Source organism: Metopolophium dirhodum, chromosome 3 (genome assembly GCF_019925205.1).
Source record: "Metopolophium dirhodum isolate CAU chromosome 3, ASM1992520v1, whole genome shotgun sequence".
NCBI lineage: Eukaryota > Metazoa > Arthropoda > Insecta > Hemiptera > Aphididae > Metopolophium > Metopolophium dirhodum.
The window spans coordinates 9,823,990-9,843,231 of NC_083562.1; the positions used below are offsets into that span (position 1 = coordinate 9,823,990).

Genomic DNA, 19,242 nt, shown 5'->3' on the forward strand with positions numbered 1-19,242 from the left:
TATGCAATATGCATAGTATATATGCTAATGCTAAACATAGTAACCGTTTGATTAATTAATTAATCTAGACTATTATTATTATAATATATTAATATACAATACTATAACTATATAACTATAGTTAGTATACTGGGTATTGGAAAACTTTTTCAATATATTTGAAATATATAATTATAACATACCTAGTATTCAGTAGGTACTTGAGTAACATTTTTTTAAATTTAAATACATTTATATCATGATACAAATTTATACATGCGTTAAATATGTTTATATTTCAAATATATACATATTTATATGTGTGGACGGGTATAATATACACCTATACTGTTAAACACATAATATTATTTTGTTTTTTAAAATATGAGTATGTTTTAAATCAAAACGCGTTTTCTTTTTTTTTTTTAATAATACACTAGGAACAACTTTACCCAAAAGTGTTTTACAGACAATTTTATTTGAAACCAAATGAAATATCGTTTTCCGGACGTATAAGACACTACCAAAATGGGTAATAGGGACTCTATAACCATTGAAGTATTGTCAATGTCCTTTTCCTGTCAGAACTGTGTTGTTCGCCTTTTTTTTTTATTTCTTTTTAAAACGGCACCCCATTTTCACAGACTATATAACAGTATATAGGTACTGCCGGTAATCCACGCAAATTTCCGCCGTTTGTCCATAAAACATAAAAAATGCGTTACACAGGTTAAACAACAAAACGAACAGGTTTTTCGAATTGAAACAAAACAATACTGAAAAAAAAATTAACAAACTACTGTATATCCATTACCCGAAAACACATAGATGATCGTAGGCACTCTGTTTAACAAGCCGGTCCATAAAAGCTTCTGTACGAAACGGTTTTTAATCGAATTGCCGTGTACCGTCATTTCCTGAGTGGAATGGGAAAAGCGGTCGAATTTCCTGAAAACGAGATTGTGTGTGTGTAACACCTGTTTTATATGTGTTCGTGTGTGTAGTGTTTTCCGCAATGCGTTTGTTTCACATACACTGCATACAATATATATTATATTGTTTTACGTTGGGGCGTTTAAATAGTGCGACTGACCGTTTTAATATTATTATACCACTTTCCTATTGTTTGTTTAGCCTTAGGAGTTAGGACAATTATTAATATATTTTCGACCATCACAATGCGGTCACTAAACCTTTAAATAGATATCCGGGGACCGAGCTAACGAATTTAATGCGTAGGTAAAATACTTAATAGGTACAATAGGGGGTACTATATAATATTATGTAATAGTATCTATACGAAAATAGACTTCTTACGACGTCAAAATTCAAAACCATTAATATTGTAGGTACAACAACGCGTTCTTACTTCTTACCGTTTACGTTATTAAGCTCACATATTATTATACCTATGCATAATATCAATGTACCTACCTATGTGGCTTTATTGTGGCTATGTCCTATTACCCAGTTGGGCACTTGGGCTTTCGATGATATAGATTTATCATTATTACATTATTATGCAAATATCAAACGTACATTAATTATACTAAACATTATACATCTACCATAATTCAATATTCATAATATGTGACAGAAGCAACATATCTGCAGTTTATAGAAATTGTGAACATTATATATATTGTATTAATATTAGTACGGTTATACAATTATTAAAAATTCGAACGGTACATTCAACATCAGAAATTATATATTATAAAATATGACTTAGAGTAAGTTTACGATTATTAACAAGTATAATATAACAAATGCTTAACAACTATAGTAAGTAATTATTAAAAAAAAAAATGTTTAATAATCTTACCAAGTACTTAGTTGTAAGTACATATTATTTACACTAATAATTTTCAGCTGCATATAATATCAATTTTATTTTCCAAAACATTTAAGAATAGTTAGGTATAGTTACTTATTCTAAACATTTGAAATATTTTACAAACAACGTCCCACGCATAAATTGTACTACATTCTAAAAATAACTTAATTAATCTTCTTATATGTCACCATTCTGCCCATTCTCAATACCATACAGGACTCTATAGAGACATATTTCATAAATCATTTAAAGAGGTATTGCCCAGCTACCTCGCCCGAGCCATATTTTACATGGCATACATTTTATTAACGGCATAAACTAATAAATTGAATTATTGTAGAACCAATAAATACGTCATACATTTATTATAGGTAGGTACTCGTTTATTTAATCTTTAGTAATATTCATAGTATTGTTTTGTATAAAATGAGGAGAGTAAAAATAAACTTAAATACTTAATATTTCATACATACAATAGTATTAAATATGTGTTAAGTGCTTACATAAATTTATTAATTTTTCTGTTGAATATTGAACTTATTATTTGACAATTTTTGTTTTAAGTCGATTGGTTTTTATAGAAACTGAGCGGAGTTTATATAGTTTTTAAAATCATGTGTTGTTATTGTTGTTGTTGTTTGAGTAAGTCGTCACATTTGGGAGTGGGACATATGATAAGGTTAATATGTACACAACATACATTTTTGAAATAATGAATTTTGTTTTATATAATTTTATTCATAGAGGAATAATTGATGAGACTATTTGATATTTTCCCTAAATATTTATAATTTTCAAAATATTTAGACACTTTTTGATGTAGCTTTTTGATGCAACCCGTGTTTGATCCTCTCCCTTTTTAAATTGGCGTATCTTCTGCTCTAATCTATCCCTGTACCAAATTTCATCAACATCGGTCCAGCCGCTTAGGACAGACATACACTCATTTTTATATATAGATAAATATAATACAACATAAACTATCCTCAGAAATAATACTAATTCACACGTCTACTTGAGTGATTTCTTGTGTACCCATAATAATTTATCATCGAATTCAAATTTAATATAATATAAATTATAGTGACCTAGCTATAACCTACTCAATGACGAGGTACACTTGATAGTACACGATAGTACACGTATACTTGAAAGTTAAAACCAAATTCAGCAGAATCGTATTCAGCAGTATTCCTCAGTTCTTTTTTCCTAACATGTTCCTAATATTCCTAATATTATATAGATACTTTTATATGAATACCTGTAATGAAGTTATTTCCTGATTCCGTTACGTGTATAATAATACCGCTTCCTACTGTATAATATTATGTTGTCTACACTCTACATTTGATTTTACAATACCTTTATAATATCTACATATATAATAATGCAGCGATATTTTAAATTATAGTTATTATTTTGGTAATTCACATGGCATACCTTCCCTACCACCCACTATAAATATTACATCCAGTATTCCAGATATTACATAGCAATGCCGTAGGTACCCAGTATTTAGAATAGATACATATTTAATTATCGCCTGCTTGTTTACAATAATACACCAGGTTAATACCAATACACCATTATATAAATAAAACCGTAAAATTAAAAACAAAAAATACATTGTACCTTTTATAATTATATTGGTATGTAATAACAACAACCGATTGTTGTAAAACATTTGTAAAGAATTATGATAATTGTAATAAGAACAATAGTCGAAATGAATTCAGTATAATGTTGTAATACTTTTTTAATGATATTTAAATAAAATCATATAGAATATATACTAATATATTATCATAATATTATTTTTTTTAGTGACTATTTTTAAATAAAATATAAAAAATATTTTACTTAATATATTACATAATTTAATAATATGTGCAAGTTCTACTTAAAAAAAAAATAAATTCTGAAGTACACGTACCGTATTTGAATTTATTTTAAAAAACGTATTCATCGGACATTTTATGTTCATTTTAACGATATTTTTTTATTTATAAGATTTTTAAACAGATTTTTTCACGAAACAAACATGGTAGGAAATATTTTTGGGATAAAGATATTATATTATAATTATAATAATAAAACTACATAATTGATTATTTTCTAACATATTGATTCAATTTTAGTCCATAAACAGCTACTGGTATAAAAAAAAATAGTAAGTATACACATGCCCAATCACACAAAAATAGGACCAGAAACAGTGAAACGTGGATCCATTTTTAAATTTAAAAAAATGGATATAGGTAGAACAATAATTGTTATTATATGTTTATCCGTACAATACACCACATAATAATAATATAGTTGTAATATATTTTTAAAAAAATTGTCAACATTTTTTGCTAAGTAATTATAGTTAGGACGAACTGATTTAACTAATAATAACCAAGTCAATCTTAATCATATAATATAATATTACATTAGGTGATCCATTTAAGTTCACCCACTCATTATTTCAAAAAGTTTGAACTTTTTAGAAAATATTCTTTTTATATAATTATTGTGTCATTTCAAAACAAAATTTCTGAAGATAATATAATATATTTTTACTATTTTCTATTATCGTTATCGTTTTTTAAGTTTTTACTTTTTTGAACAACACCATACATTTTTCATTTCATATCCCGATGTAGAATATGATTAGGAATATTTTAATCTATTAAAACCAAAATTTGGACAGTAAATTAGTTCATTATTTATAACTTATAATGTTATAAGTATTTAAAGTTTAGATTAGTGGAGTAGTGGACAACATTTTGAGAGTACCATTATACTCCGATCAATCGAAACTTTAAATGATTATAACAAATTAACTATTTGTCCGAAATTTGATCTTCATGAGTTGAAATGCTCCGAATAATATTCTGCTTCGGAATATGAAATAAAAAATTTATGTTATCATTAAAAAAACAAAAATATAAAAAAATATTACGATAATGATTAATATGCCAACGTAATTATGTCCACAAAAATACACTCTACGGGAATAATGTTCTGTTCTGTAGAATCAACCAAATTAAACATTTTTTTTTTTTTAAACTAATAGGTGGTAATATTCTATAACTCACATTAAATTCCGTTTTTCATCATTTTAATCTCAAACTTTAAAATTTGTCTTCAAAAATAATACAACTTTAAGCTTTTTTTTTACAAATTATATTATACCATTATTTGAAATAAAATAAAAATCAGAGTTCAATGAGGCGTGTAGGAAGTCTTCTTCTTTCAAATAAAAAAATATTTATCAAAATCTGACAATTTTACAAGGTCTGAGAATTATTCCTGTGAAGTTATTTTTTTCGATATAATACAACGTATCAACCTCCTACATAGGTATCGGGCAGTAGATTAGTGGAAAAGTATTATAACTAAGGTGGCACCTAAAATATAAAATATAATTTTTAACATTTTATAGAATTGCGGAAATTTGAATAATTATAGCATCTGGCACCTTAAATTATGTAAAAAAAAATATTCCCAAACAAGTTGAAACTTTTAAAAGTCAATATTGTAGGCACTTAAATTGATCACTCTGTATATTATACCATGTATATAGTATATTATGAGCGATGTTCCTACTTCCTAATAATATAATATGTATATCCAAATATGTGACTTGGGTGCTCCTTCAACCTAATACCTAAAGAGGACTTAAACATGCTGTAGGTTCCTATATGAATATGTAGGTACTATAAGTGGTAGGACACTGGGACATGTAAGTATGTTAGTATGTATATTGTATACTGTCAACTATTGTTCATGTTGTATAAATCTAAAATTGTAAAGTCGTATATACTAAACAATTACCTAAGTCTAAAGAATAGCTTGTATACCTAAGTATAAAGTAGTAAAGTGTGTTATCCTACAGGGAAGAGGATTATCACATGGGTACAGTATACTAGTGAGTAGTGGTGTCAATATATTATTATATAAGGCATTATAATACCTACCTAAACCTAAGCCATAGTTATTTGTTAGGCTATTCTAATAATAATAATCACATAATACAAAATAGTCAAATATAATAATATATTATGAGCATACTTCATAGTATAAAAATCATAAAACTATGACGAATTATTAATATTATACTTACCTAAAGGGATTTTAAATTAATTATTTTTATATAGGTAATTATGTAGGACGTAGGTACATGGTGACAGTATAAATCATTAATTGTAGCTTAAGACAATTAGTTGTTTTGAATAACATAAGAACTAGGTATCTAGGTAGTTATTTTGTATGACAAGGTTTGAATCGTCGGACACTTCAAATTTTTATTTTGTAATTTTTAGTACCTACCTATTTTCTGATAAATGCATTCTATTATAAAATATTTTTAGACAGGTATAGCTAGTATTTGATACGTAGGCACGTACTGTACTATGTGGAGACATGGGGTATATATAGATATATCTGACTTTGCGTGACTGTACCTACATAGATACATTTATTTCTGAGTATTTTGGTTGTTAGGTATCATGGAAATTAATGTAGGAGAAACTAAAACTATTTGAAAAGATCAAACCATTAATATTATTTTCAGATGGAATTCGCAGCCCTTTAAAGGATCAGGTAAGTTGTGAATAGTCACTAGGTTTTTGTATAAAATATTAAGTTATACTTACCTACCTTATTATACCTCTATGAATTTTCCTATTCATTAATCGGGTATAATATTGTATACAAATCCTTTATTAATGCGTTGATTGTTTAACTTCTTTTCCATCAATGAAAAAAAAAAAATAGCATTCAATTTAGTATACTAGGTAATCAGTAGGTATTACATTATTAGATTTTAATATAATAAAAAATTCTTCAATAATAATTTTTATATTATTTTGTATAAATGAGATATGAGAACCCCTGAATGGATGTACGAACCATGACGTACGTTACGGACGTTCCGGTGTTCATAATGTAGTCTGCCGATTCCATCATATTATCACAATAAATTGATAACGGGTTCTTGTCTTTTTTTTTGTTATCAGTATTTACTATTTAATAATTGTTTTGAATTTAAATAATTTTAGTAGTTATCTGCGTTGAAATTTGTGTTAAACTTCTTTATGACTTGTGTTTTGGCAATTTACATTGTAATTTTCATATCATTTTTCATACATTTAAATTCATTTTTAGATTGTTATATTATTAGTAAAATTATATTGGGATTATGGCCGTTCCGAATGAGTTAAGTTTGGAATCCGTCCGTGATTTCATGATTATGAACGATGGTAGAGTTACTAATCATGACCTAGTGACTCACTTTAAATATTTTCTAACAAATCCACAAAATAGAGGTAAATCCTTACTGTTTTAATTATTATAACAATATTACAGTTAGTTAAAATTTTATTGTTTTCTAGCTGAAGCAAGACATCAGTTTAAAGAAATTGTTAATACTGTGGCTACCGTTACTTGTGGAGAAGATGTAATACAACAATTTAGTCATTCTTGTATAATTATAACTATTAAGATAACTATTTATAATTTTTAGGGAGAAAAGTATTTAATGCTTAAACGTCGCTTTCGAGTAGCTGGTTGTATTGGCTTATCATTAGAACCCTCCATGAGCACAGCCTCTTCTCTAACTTCACTAACCTCTTATCCAGGTTTATCTTCAGTACATCATTCATTATCTCAAGATTCTCTTATTGACCCTCCTAGATTCCAACAAAGATCACCAATGGTATCACCATCAGCTAGGTATGAACGACAAATAATTAATCAAAGTGTTATATACAATTCATTAAATGTTCAATTTGTTTTAAATTTCATTCTTTAGACAACCCCCTCCATATCGTCCACCACCTTCTCCTATTGCATCGCCTAAAGAATGCTCACCAACTAAAGAAGCTGCACCGCCTGTTCCTCCAAGGCGTAGAAGTTCTGAAAAAATTAAATTGATTGAATTAAGTGACAATGTTATAGTAAATTCTAAGGATAATTATGTAAGTAAACAATGTTTATATTTATTTTCTTTTTGGTTATCTCTTTTTACGGATTTGTTTTCAAATGGTTAAAAGTAGCACAGCCGGATTATTTTGCTTATCTTTTTTATGTTTATGTGTTTAGCTTATTTCATTATTATTTTGTGTTTTGCTTTTGCGTGTATGTAATGTATAGAAAGAAAACGATCAACCTCAACAGCCTCAGATAAGTGTAAAAGACCGAACTCAAAAATTTAACCGGATAGCATCTGAAAATGCTTTACACTTAGCTAGTCAACTACCATCGCCAAATAAGAAGAAAATAGATAAGGTAATTTATACTAATTCATTTGCTTGATTTATGTTCTATATTAGTCATATTTACTAAGTTAGTTTATGTAGTATGAAGAGTATTCATGTTTATCAAATTTAAATTTGTTGCTTTTTTCTTTATGTACTCAGGTAAATTTAAAATTTTTTGCATTATTAAATTGCGTTAGTATTGTATATTAGTACCTATTTAGATTTTTTTTAAATTTAATTTTAGATATTAGAATTAAATAAGGTCATCATTTAAGGAATAATTAAATTGTGTAATACCCAAAAAAATATATATATCTATGGGTATTTATAATAAAATATAGGTATTAACTAAAAATATTATGAAAAAATAATAATAGCGGATAGGTAATATTATGTGAGTTATAAATTATAGTTTAGTCTTTGGTCATTCAGTCATTGATATTATTTTATGTAGCCATGTAGGTAGGCAGCTTTATTTAAATCATTTTTTTTTACATAATAGCATTGATTATAAATATTATAGTAATAATTTTATAATGTTTATAATCAATAATATGTAGGTATATAATTGTTATAGACAGAAAGATTTATTGTAAATTATGTATTTTAGTTTTGATCTAAATTTATAATATTAGTCCTAATAATTTTTTATTTTACTATAATTATGTAGGTAGTAGGTACCTACAGAATAAATTTATTATTTTGGAAATTAAGTATATTCCTTTAATTATTTTATGTATATAAAGCTTTAACCATATTAAGTTTCTAATATCCTCGAAGTCAGATGTATTGTTTGTAAGATTGTACCTATATCAACATTTTACAGATGACACCTTATTAAAATATCTATAAAAAGTAATCATTTTTGTTTACCGTTAATAAAAAATGATTCAGGTTTCTGTGTAATTAGACGTCTAAGTTAGTAGTATACATGTCATAAAATAAAACAAGTTAAGTAAGTATGTATATTATTTTAACTTTAGATGGAATACATTTTATTTGTTGAAATTGTAATAGGGACAATAATTACCAAGATTACTTAATTGACTTTACCTCATATTATATTTATAGAAACATAATAATGAATTAAGTACTGGTGTGTCATGTGTGTTTGAAATATGTATGTATGTATGTATTTATGTGTCTAGGGGAAGGAAATAACGAGTAGTGATAGGTTTTTAAATTATATGATTTTTTTAATCATTTGAAATTATTAAAATCCTTAACTGCCTAAAATATATTAATTATTATACTTTATGTATTAAATCATGTCACATACATTTTGTATTTAATTAATTGTTAAAAACTATTCATATTTTATTATTTTTGAGGATAAAAACATCACTTATAGTGTAATATTTTATGTTGATGAGATTCTAACTGAATAACACATTTTGTAATTTAATGAATGTTTTAAAATTTTATTTTAGCTAATAAAATTCCTGTAGTCTGTTATTAGATTATTTTTGTAGTTTGATTGAATGTGTGCTTCGTAATCTTTGAAATAGCTAAATCGTTTTGACAAGATTTTCACTGACATGTAGAGGGAAGTATAGACTTCCCAAGAAGTGATCTAGGCCAAGGGCAGCTCCAGTGACATGGTTGGGGGTGGGGGAAGTGATAATTTTCAGAAAATGTCGTTGATATTATTTTGTTATTTTGTTTTTAATAGTATAAAATTGTTTAAAAATACAGATTTTGGGAGGAGGAGCGGCCCCCGCTGGAGCCGCCCCTGATCTAGGCTACATTTTATCTAGGAATTTAAAATTTATATTATAGTGGTATGAGCCACAAACCACATACATTAATTTTGTTCTTAAATTATTATTTACCAGCTGATCCCGTGCACTTCGATGCCCTTAAAAATGTGTGATTGTTTAAATCTTTTTGGATGTAACATGTAACATAACAGAACATTGTGAGATGATACATTAAATAATACATCCGTCGTAAAACGTAACTTTTAATGCCATAGACATATATTTATATGTGAAAAGAATTGCAAGTCAAATACAATTTACATTTTTATTATTGTTGTAGAACTTAATAACATGTATCGAATGAAAATAAATTATATTATGGAAAAATTTTTATTAATCATATATTGAAAATAAAATAAAATAAAATAATATTCAATCATATATCAATTAAATTTATTGGGTTAGAGCTTCTCTGTAAACGATATTTGATGTTGTTTTATTTTGTGGCAGCAAAATAAATTGATTATCAGCAGATCCAACTCGTGATAGGCCCACAGTTGGCCAAGAGTAAAACATTCCTTTTGTAGGTCGATCCCTACTAATTCGAAGGTTTGACCTTGGGACTTGTTAGTAGTCAACGCGAAAGATATTTTCACCGGAAATTGAAACCGTTTAAACGGGATTGGCAGATCAGTTGGGATCATCGGTATCCTCGGAATATGAGCTAGCTGACCAGCTGCCGGGCTGGTAATAATGGTCGCTACAATTAAATTGTCCTTTAATTCCTTAGTAAGCAGTCTTGTTCCTTTACACATACTCGGAGGGCTTAAATTTCTCAAAAGCATGATTGGAATTCCGATTTTTAACGTCAATTCGTGTGGTGGCAGTCCAGAAGGATTCAGTGAATTTAAAAATTCCTGTGGATAATGCACTGCGTCTTCGATGTTCGTGACGGTGTCGATCGATCTGTAGATTTTTATTCGGCCAGAAACTTTTTGTAAAATCATATTGTTTATTTCGTTGACAGTATCATTCCTAGGTGACACTATTGCCCTCGAACACAACCAATGATAGTCCTTTTCGTGCAACTTCTTCATGTCAGGGTAAACTGCATCTATTAAATTATCTAAATTATGGACTATCTGGCCTAGTGACTCATCCAGAAGGATGTCACAATTTTCTCTTAAATTTGGAGTGGGAAAAATTCCTTCCCCAATTTTTAGCAATTGTTGTGGAAAATCACTATCTGTGATTTATTATTATTATTATTATTATTTATTATTATTATTTGTTATTATTTATTATTATAATAGCTTTAAAACCCATGGCAACTATTTTTAAACACAAATTTCTATCGTAAAACTCAAAATTCCAGTTTGAGCACCTCCTTTGGGTGATCAATTCCCTTTTTTAATTAGCCTATATTCATCAATAATAATGTCGGCATCTAATGGTAAAAAAATTTTTAAAATCTGTCCAGTAGTTTCGGAGCCTATTCAATACAAACAATCAAATCTTTCCTCTTTATAATATTAGTACCTATAGATAATTATTTCTGGTTGCCATTAGTTAAAAAGAAAAAAAACAGTTAGTTATTATTATTATTTAATTTGGTTGTCATGGGCTAGAAAGTTTCCTTTTAAAAATATCATTCTGTTTGTTTATTATTCTTTTTTTCCTCTGTGAAGTCACCTGATTCAATACAGTTGGTACCTATTATATAATTCAAACGATAGCCCTGATTTAGTAATTATCTAATTGTAACAAAAAACTACCAACAATTTATAAAACTTTTAAAAGTCCGTAACTATTTTTTTAAAAAGAAATTTGGAAAAACTTTGGTTATTTGGTTGTGATTCAAAGACTATTACTTACAATCATAATATAGACTTGATATTATAACTAATAATTAATTGATGTATTATGTATAGGAATACTAGAATAATTTTTAAAAAAACTCAACCTATTATTGGTTTGGTGTAAAATGTCAATTCTAGGTATCTTCGCTCTGTTTATCAGAAATCCAAATTTTATTTGGTTTGAATAACATAAACAAATTACTGTTTTTAAACACTCTGCTGAGGTCTCAATATTAATTATTACAGGCTTGTGCCTTATAATGTATACATTTTGGATATTTTTGTCTTAATATTGTGTCGGGTCTATATGACAAATTAATATTTCTTTTGGATATTTGCCAACCATCGAGGTATGTACGTAGGGTTTAAATTTCTACGTGATCATTCGTCTTTTTCTGAGCGTTATCCGCCCGGTGTGTGTGTAGTCTCAAAAACATTGTCACAATAATGGTTGACTAAAAATTACTGCATCCGTATAAGTATATACCTACACGTAATGCTCTCATTAAAAATGAAACGGTTTCCTTTCTATATAAACATCGGGTTAGTTAAAAGAAGAAAAAAAAATCGTAAACATGTATACAATATATAATATAGTTTATTATGAAATCAGTGAGAGCCAGCTGGGTGGGTGGGCATGGGGGACGATGAGCTATAAATCAGCCAAGCCAAACCGTATAAAACATACCCCAATGCGCGCCGGTAAGTTGCTGCCACCGGCTGCCACTACTCTAACCCGCGCGTATATAGTGTTTGTGTCGCATATAGGACGTTCCGTCCGGTGTCGGCGCACTTGAGCGCTTGTTACGTTTTCTGCCATCATATTATTATCCGCCATCGTACAATATAATATGTACGTTATTCCGAATTAATAGCATACGAATTTGATATTCAAAACAGAGAGTCGGCTGCATGGTCGTTATTATTATTGTTATAAATTATTATAATTATTATTATTGAGCGACGATGAGCTTTCCAGTAAATTTTCCGTTTAACATGACCGACGAATATACCGTTGTTATTCATAATACTATATACTGCTGCACGCCATCATTGCCATTGCCGTCGACGCTGCTGCCGGCCGGTGACACATTATGGCAAAGTCCACTCCCAACATTCGGTTTATATAATTTATTGGGCAAGGGCCACAGCCACTGTTATTTATCGTCCACGTCATGGCCACCTAGAGCGGATAATTTTAATTAATTAAATACACCGCGGGACTTAATGAACTCGATTGAAATTTTGGGTCGGCGGGGGTAGAGAAAAGTGTAACATTCATTAGTATAGAGCTCCACACCACCGCTACCGTCACATTATATATATATATATGCATATATTTTTTTTTACAGAAAAATACCCATTGTAATCATTAAAACGTGTATTCCCGAGGATATGTGTGTATATTTTTTTCTGTATGTCGGAGTTATATACATAACTGGCTTTGAATACATAACTACACATAGGTACTCTCTTCATAATCAACAGTAACGTGCATTAATTTTGGCTAATAAATTACTTTCTACCAATAAATAACAATTAAGTTACATTAAACTTAAAAAAAATTTAAAAACATATGAACAGTGAATTATTATTATTTTTAATGAAACTATGGCTCTTTGGCTGCCAAAGCTGTCCCGGCAGATAATGGATTTTTTTCTACTCGTCATATTTGGGGAAATGTAGTTTGAATGTTTGATCTAATGCGAGGATATTTAAATGTTAAATCAATCTAGCATTAATTAATAATCTAGAAATCAAACAGAGCATACTGATTTTACTATTACTATGTTATACTTTTATACTACCTTTTACGAATTATTAACCAATTTCATTGCATATCGTAATTTCGGAATCCATAACTTCTGAGAAATTAAACGCAACATTTATTTATATGTTTATCATACATTTTATTTTATGTTACTATATTTTATGTGGGTAATGGGTACCTACATATTATCTACAAATACAATTCGTATTTATTTTTATTGAGTGTATTATTTATTTTATGATGTGTGACGTGTGTGTATATTATATATATATACACAAAATGTCAAACAACGTTTAATAACGTATTGTTATTGAAGTAGTTGATTTATGAATAACATTGATTAGTCATATTTAAACGTTAAACATTAAGATACCCAATATCTAATGATTTAAACCATTATTTTGATAATTATATGTTTCTGTTTTTGTAGTTTTGTTAGATCATTTCATACATAGTGTATGCCTTATTTCCGAATGAAATTAACATAATATTATAGTTCATTCTATGTTCTAAGACGTGTTTAATCAATTATTCATTTTATTGTCTGTATATATATATATATATTCATTATTCAGTAAAAAATTAAATCAACTTCTAAAATATGTGGTGGAGTTTAGTTTTTTTGAATAAGTGGCTTTCGATGAGCCACAAAAGAACCGACTTGAATGTAATTCAAAATAAATACGATGACGAAAAAATGTATTTTAATTATTCGCAAACAAAAATACGCAGTCTGGTAAGTTACTGAAATTTATAGAAATAATTTTTTTTAGGCACCCTATGGATAATTTTAGTTTACATAATAACCAAGTTTCATTTGAGCTGTATCTAAAGAGTTTTCGACATCAATGTTGTGGGTTAGATTTAAAATTATTAAGTTTGTATTTGAATTAACATTTTTTTATTGGTTAGAAATTATACTACCATTAGTAAAAAGGCATTATTATGACATTTATTTTAAGTTGGGAAGATAAGGTTTTTAAATATTCCCACGGTCCAATGAAGAACATTAATAAGTTAATATTTTAAGTTGTAAAAATAACACGTGTCGTTAAGAAAAAAAATTGATGTGAACAAATCAACAAAATATAGTTTTAAAATTGTTTCATCAATGTTAATAATTGTCTAGTTTTATTAACTTTCTTATTATCTTCTATTTATTTTCTCTGCAATTAGAGAACATCTATGTTACAACTAACATTAAGGTGCATCTTCGGGCGGTAGTTGGGTAACAAATTGTCTACATTATATGATTATTATATATAGGTGGTGTGTGTGTTTGTGCTTGTATATACAATGTGGCTTTGTTTATGATTATTATTGCACTCGTCATTGATATAGCGTATAGTTTAATAAATATATATACATCCATTATACTTAAAAAATTTAAATAATTTGATTAATCCATAGGGTGATAATACATATTTCGCTTTATCAGATATTTTTTTTGTAATGTTCAACATAATATAAATGCTACTGAAAAAATCTTAAAATATTTTGTGTTTTTATCAAACTACTTTAATAGAAAATTGGCAAATTTACAAAAAACCAAATGTTTTATTCAATTTAATACGAACAAGGTTTGATAGATAAGATATTTTCCGTTTTGACAAATTTTCGTTATTAAATTAAAAATAAATAATCTTGCCATTACATATAAATTATCAAAACGTAGTTTTCAGCCAAGATTTATGTAATTCTTAAAACCATTTGACATCAGACGGCTGAACAGCTTTTCAACTATATTGTCCGTGATTTACGGTCACGAGCAATTATTTTATTTTAAATTACCTCTTTCCCCTCTCCTATTTATAGGTGCTATGTCGTAATAAATTATGACCTGAACAATGTTGGTACAACAATAAACAAAATCAATACCTAGTAAATATCTTGTTGGGGTAAATTCAAATCGAAACCTTATTTCAATATTAAATTTATTTATCAATTGGATTACAGTTCAGTTTTACTGATTTTGCTTACAAGGTGTTTTGAAACGCGGAATATCAATTCGTTATAGTGTTACCAGCATTGTGCGTGTTTTATTGGCTGTGCGAAACCTTATGATATATTGATTCTGTCAATATTGCACGAGGGGATTATTTGGCGACGGATATAAAATTCAGATAATTTGTGCATTGTGCACATAAAGAAGCCATTTAAAACAATAGAAGCCAAACATTTATCGTCTCCAACAGTGTTTAATACTTTTAAGAACGCTATTTCTGTAAATTTTATGTAGGTAAAATATTTATCTTCTTGAAATTAAAATTAACACTATAACCACATAACTACTTAAACTAACATAGGTAGTTTGAATAATTAATGGTTATCGCGTAATTTAAAAAATTTAGTTTTACCGTGATTTAGAAAATATATTTAAATTTGTAAACTATCATTTCCTATAAGAGTTTATTTAGCTTATTTTGCACTTATTTAAAACTACAACACCTTAGGAAATAATATATTTATTTTATAACAAAATATTAACACTTAATTGAAGACGTGGCATCAAGTTGGTTAATTTAAACTAATGACTCGTATCAAAACTATTCATTTTTACTTTTGAAATATTTAAAACAATTCACAATTATTGTATCTACATTTAACCAATAGTTTTTTTAATTAGACCATAGGACTAGCTTTTATAATTCTAATTGTTATTAAATACTTGTATATTTCAATTTTTAAAATGTCTTAAAAACAAGTTGTCAACTGTTATTTATACAAATGCATTTATACTATATAAGATTAGAATATTGAACCATAGATGGTTAGACATTTTAAGTACTATAAAATAGAAATAGAAGAACTATGATAAGTTACCACGGTATAGTTAGTCAATTCAGTGGTTGTGTGTAAATGTAATATATTACAATATTATAAAATTAAAGTGTAGGTACCAACCCGTTTCTTATGCAGGGTTATAAAAAAAATTATTTTGTTCGTAGATAGGTACATCAGGCTAATGTAAGTACCTATACATTATATTAGATTTTAATCAAAAACATATTCAGCTGTATGAAATTTTGGGTTTAGTTCTCTTTATATATCCAATATCAAATAATTTAATTCATCACAGTTTTAGATAGTTAAATGGAAAAAGATTGCTCACATCTTGTTTAGTAGTTTATTCTCATCGAGTTCAAACAAATTGTATAGGTCAATACTAAATTGTCTTTTTACACTTTTTTTTTATAATTATTATTTATTATACACATGAATATATTATATATATATCTTTATTTTTAAGTACTGTATTTTATATAAATGGATGAAGATATTTATTTAATTTACTTAATGTTGTCAAATTGATGTTATATTGGTTTTGATATAATTATAAAATATGTAATTATAGTATAATATATTATCGTAAACTTAATTAATTAATTAAATGTTACAAAAACTATTTGTAAGAGATTTTTATGGGTATTTACTCTGAACTATTATCTGAATTTAATAACGTAATATTTGTCGTCGAAGTATAATGTATTTTACAAATGTCAATATGTCAATACTTCTAGATAAAAAAATAAAATATCGAATTCTTAAATTTTACATTCTCAGTATTATTTATTTAGTTCAAAATAGGCAGGACGCAGGTACAATGATTTTCAAATTTTTATTTTATAAATTAGCCTAAAAATATTTCTCATAGTACCAAGTAGTCATTTATACATTTTTATTGATATTTTTATTTTAAACATATATGTATATATGATCGAGTCACTTATTTATAATTCTATAACAAAATTTCCCTTTCAGTTCTATCACTGCATTTTTTTTTATGATTATTAGTCATTACTATACTGTTGTTATTATATTTTTTTCTAAACTTTTAATCCGTACTCACATTTTATAATAATAACGATACTAACGAGATATGGCCTCCGGGGGGAAAATATGAAAGGAAAACCGCCACTTACCGTGCGGTTTCGAGTGCAATGCGAAAATCTAATGATCCGCGGCAACAAGTTGCCCGGCGGCTTCGACGCTGTTGCCGCGTGTCCGCACGCCGCCCGAAGACGTTAGCTTTTAATATTTTTCTCCCCTAAATACACGTGCATCGTACACGTGTCCATTAGTTTTTGCAACCCACTTCAGCCATTCGATGACTATAAGAAATTTGTCATGGGTCATGATGACGAAATTTTTCACGTCACCGATTATAATTTGTTCACACTATGTTTGTATGTTAGTATCTATATATACATGCGCATTCTACTGGAGTATTATTATGTTGTTTTTTTATTCTTTATTTAGACTTAATAGTATAGGTATCTATATATATACATAAATCGTATAGGTATGCGTTTATTATTTATGTTAATTTCGGATGATGTAACACAAAATTTACCAGAGTATACTCATTTTAGATAATTGAGCCGGTTTATAAATATAATATAAAAATGTGTCTGTTGCGCTCTACGTATTTATACGAAAACTGACTATTTCTCATGTATAAAATATAGAGAATAAACCATAAATCTCCTGGTCGTCGCGCCCTCCGAAGATTAATAGAGTGACAACATAAAGAGGTCTTGAAATTCTCTCCCTACTGGCTATTAGAGTAATTAATAACTGGCAGCCAGAAAAAGAGGGTTTAAAATATATATAGGGGGCATGGGGCAAATAGCCAAATATATACAATGTGTACTTATACATGTCTATGTGTCGAAAACTGTATCGAGGTCATAAATACGCAATAGGCTTACGAAAACTCGCAAGTTAATTTAATTGCTGACCAATGTTTTCGGGTTCACAAACCACAGTTCGACTGTTTCAATATTATATTGGTCTATGTCATTACTCATTACCTACACATAATTGTTTGCTTTTTTTTACAGAACGATAAAGACGAAGAAGACACTATTTCTATGACATCGGTAAATGTAGAGTATACATGTGATAATATTTTAATGTTAACCGATTATTAATTTCTAACAGTTAGATCCCAAGACTAAAGAATGGGTCGTCAAATCAGCAAAATGTGACTATCAAGCTTTGGCAAAACTGGCATCTGAAAATCCTCGAATTGCTAAGTTCAAGGTAAGTTATTCTTTTTATTATTATGACTTATGATAAACTAAGTGTATTATTCTAAGAAATAAATACAGAAATTAAGTATTAAGGCGAAGGGATTCAGCAATATACCTACTTTATAATTAAACATATCTGAATTAAAAATACAATACGTTATAAATTGTATCTATATTCATACAATGAACGTGAACTTGTCTATACGTTTTAAATCATGTGTTCTATTTTCTATTAAAAAATCGAATATCAGAAAATAATTATCAACAAATCTACAATAAAATGTAAGACAAAAATAAGTATGTATTACTTTTTTTTTGTCACATATTGAACACTGATAATAAGCTAGGTAGGTATATAATATTTTAATTATAATAAAAGAAATAAAATTGTATTTGCTAATTAGATTATAGGAATGTTTTTTTATATAACTATTATATATTATACAATATATTCGGTTTACAGAAACGACCAAGCAACTTATTTTCTATTAAGATGCTTATTTAGCCAATTTAATATTTACATAAACGTTTGATCATTATCGTGAAATTCTATTGTTTTTACGATTTTATTGATAAAAGAACAATGGAATTATTATAGTTTGGTATAGCGACTGATCAATGATCATTATAATGGATTCTAAAGTTTCAATTTACTATATAGTAAATAATATACTATTATATTATATTATATTTTATATATACCTATATATTATGTGTTTATATATGTGTGTGATAAGTTTTAATTCAAATAATACATAATCAGTGTAACTTACTATGATTAAACATCAAATGGTTTTTTATATATATATATA

The 19,242-nt window shown here is 27.5% G+C and overlaps 1 protein-coding gene across 2 annotated transcripts in view; it reads left to right on the top strand.

Annotated features, from left to right (window-relative positions):
- The first annotated feature begins 6,821 nt into the window (after positions 1-6,821).
- The window catches only part of LOC132941049 (ankyrin repeat domain-containing protein SOWAHB-like), a 57,901-nt gene continuing 45,480 nt past the window's right edge, over positions 6,822-19,242 (top strand). The window contains exons 1-7 of one of the 2 annotated variants that reach the window (XM_061008897.1): positions 6,825-7,131; positions 7,198-7,262; positions 7,329-7,537; positions 7,617-7,782; positions 7,958-8,092; positions 18,239-18,277; positions 18,339-18,440. In XM_061008897.1, coding sequence (XP_060864880.1) covers positions 7,005-7,131; positions 7,198-7,262; positions 7,329-7,537; positions 7,617-7,782; positions 7,958-8,092; positions 18,239-18,277; positions 18,339-18,440 — 843 coding nt within the window. In that variant the 5' untranslated portion in view covers positions 6,825-7,004. Of the gene's footprint in view, positions 7,132-7,197; positions 7,263-7,328; positions 7,538-7,616; positions 7,783-7,957; positions 8,093-18,238; positions 18,278-18,338; positions 18,441-19,242 lie in introns of both variants that reach the window. The other variant, XM_061008898.1, reaches the window with a different exon arrangement.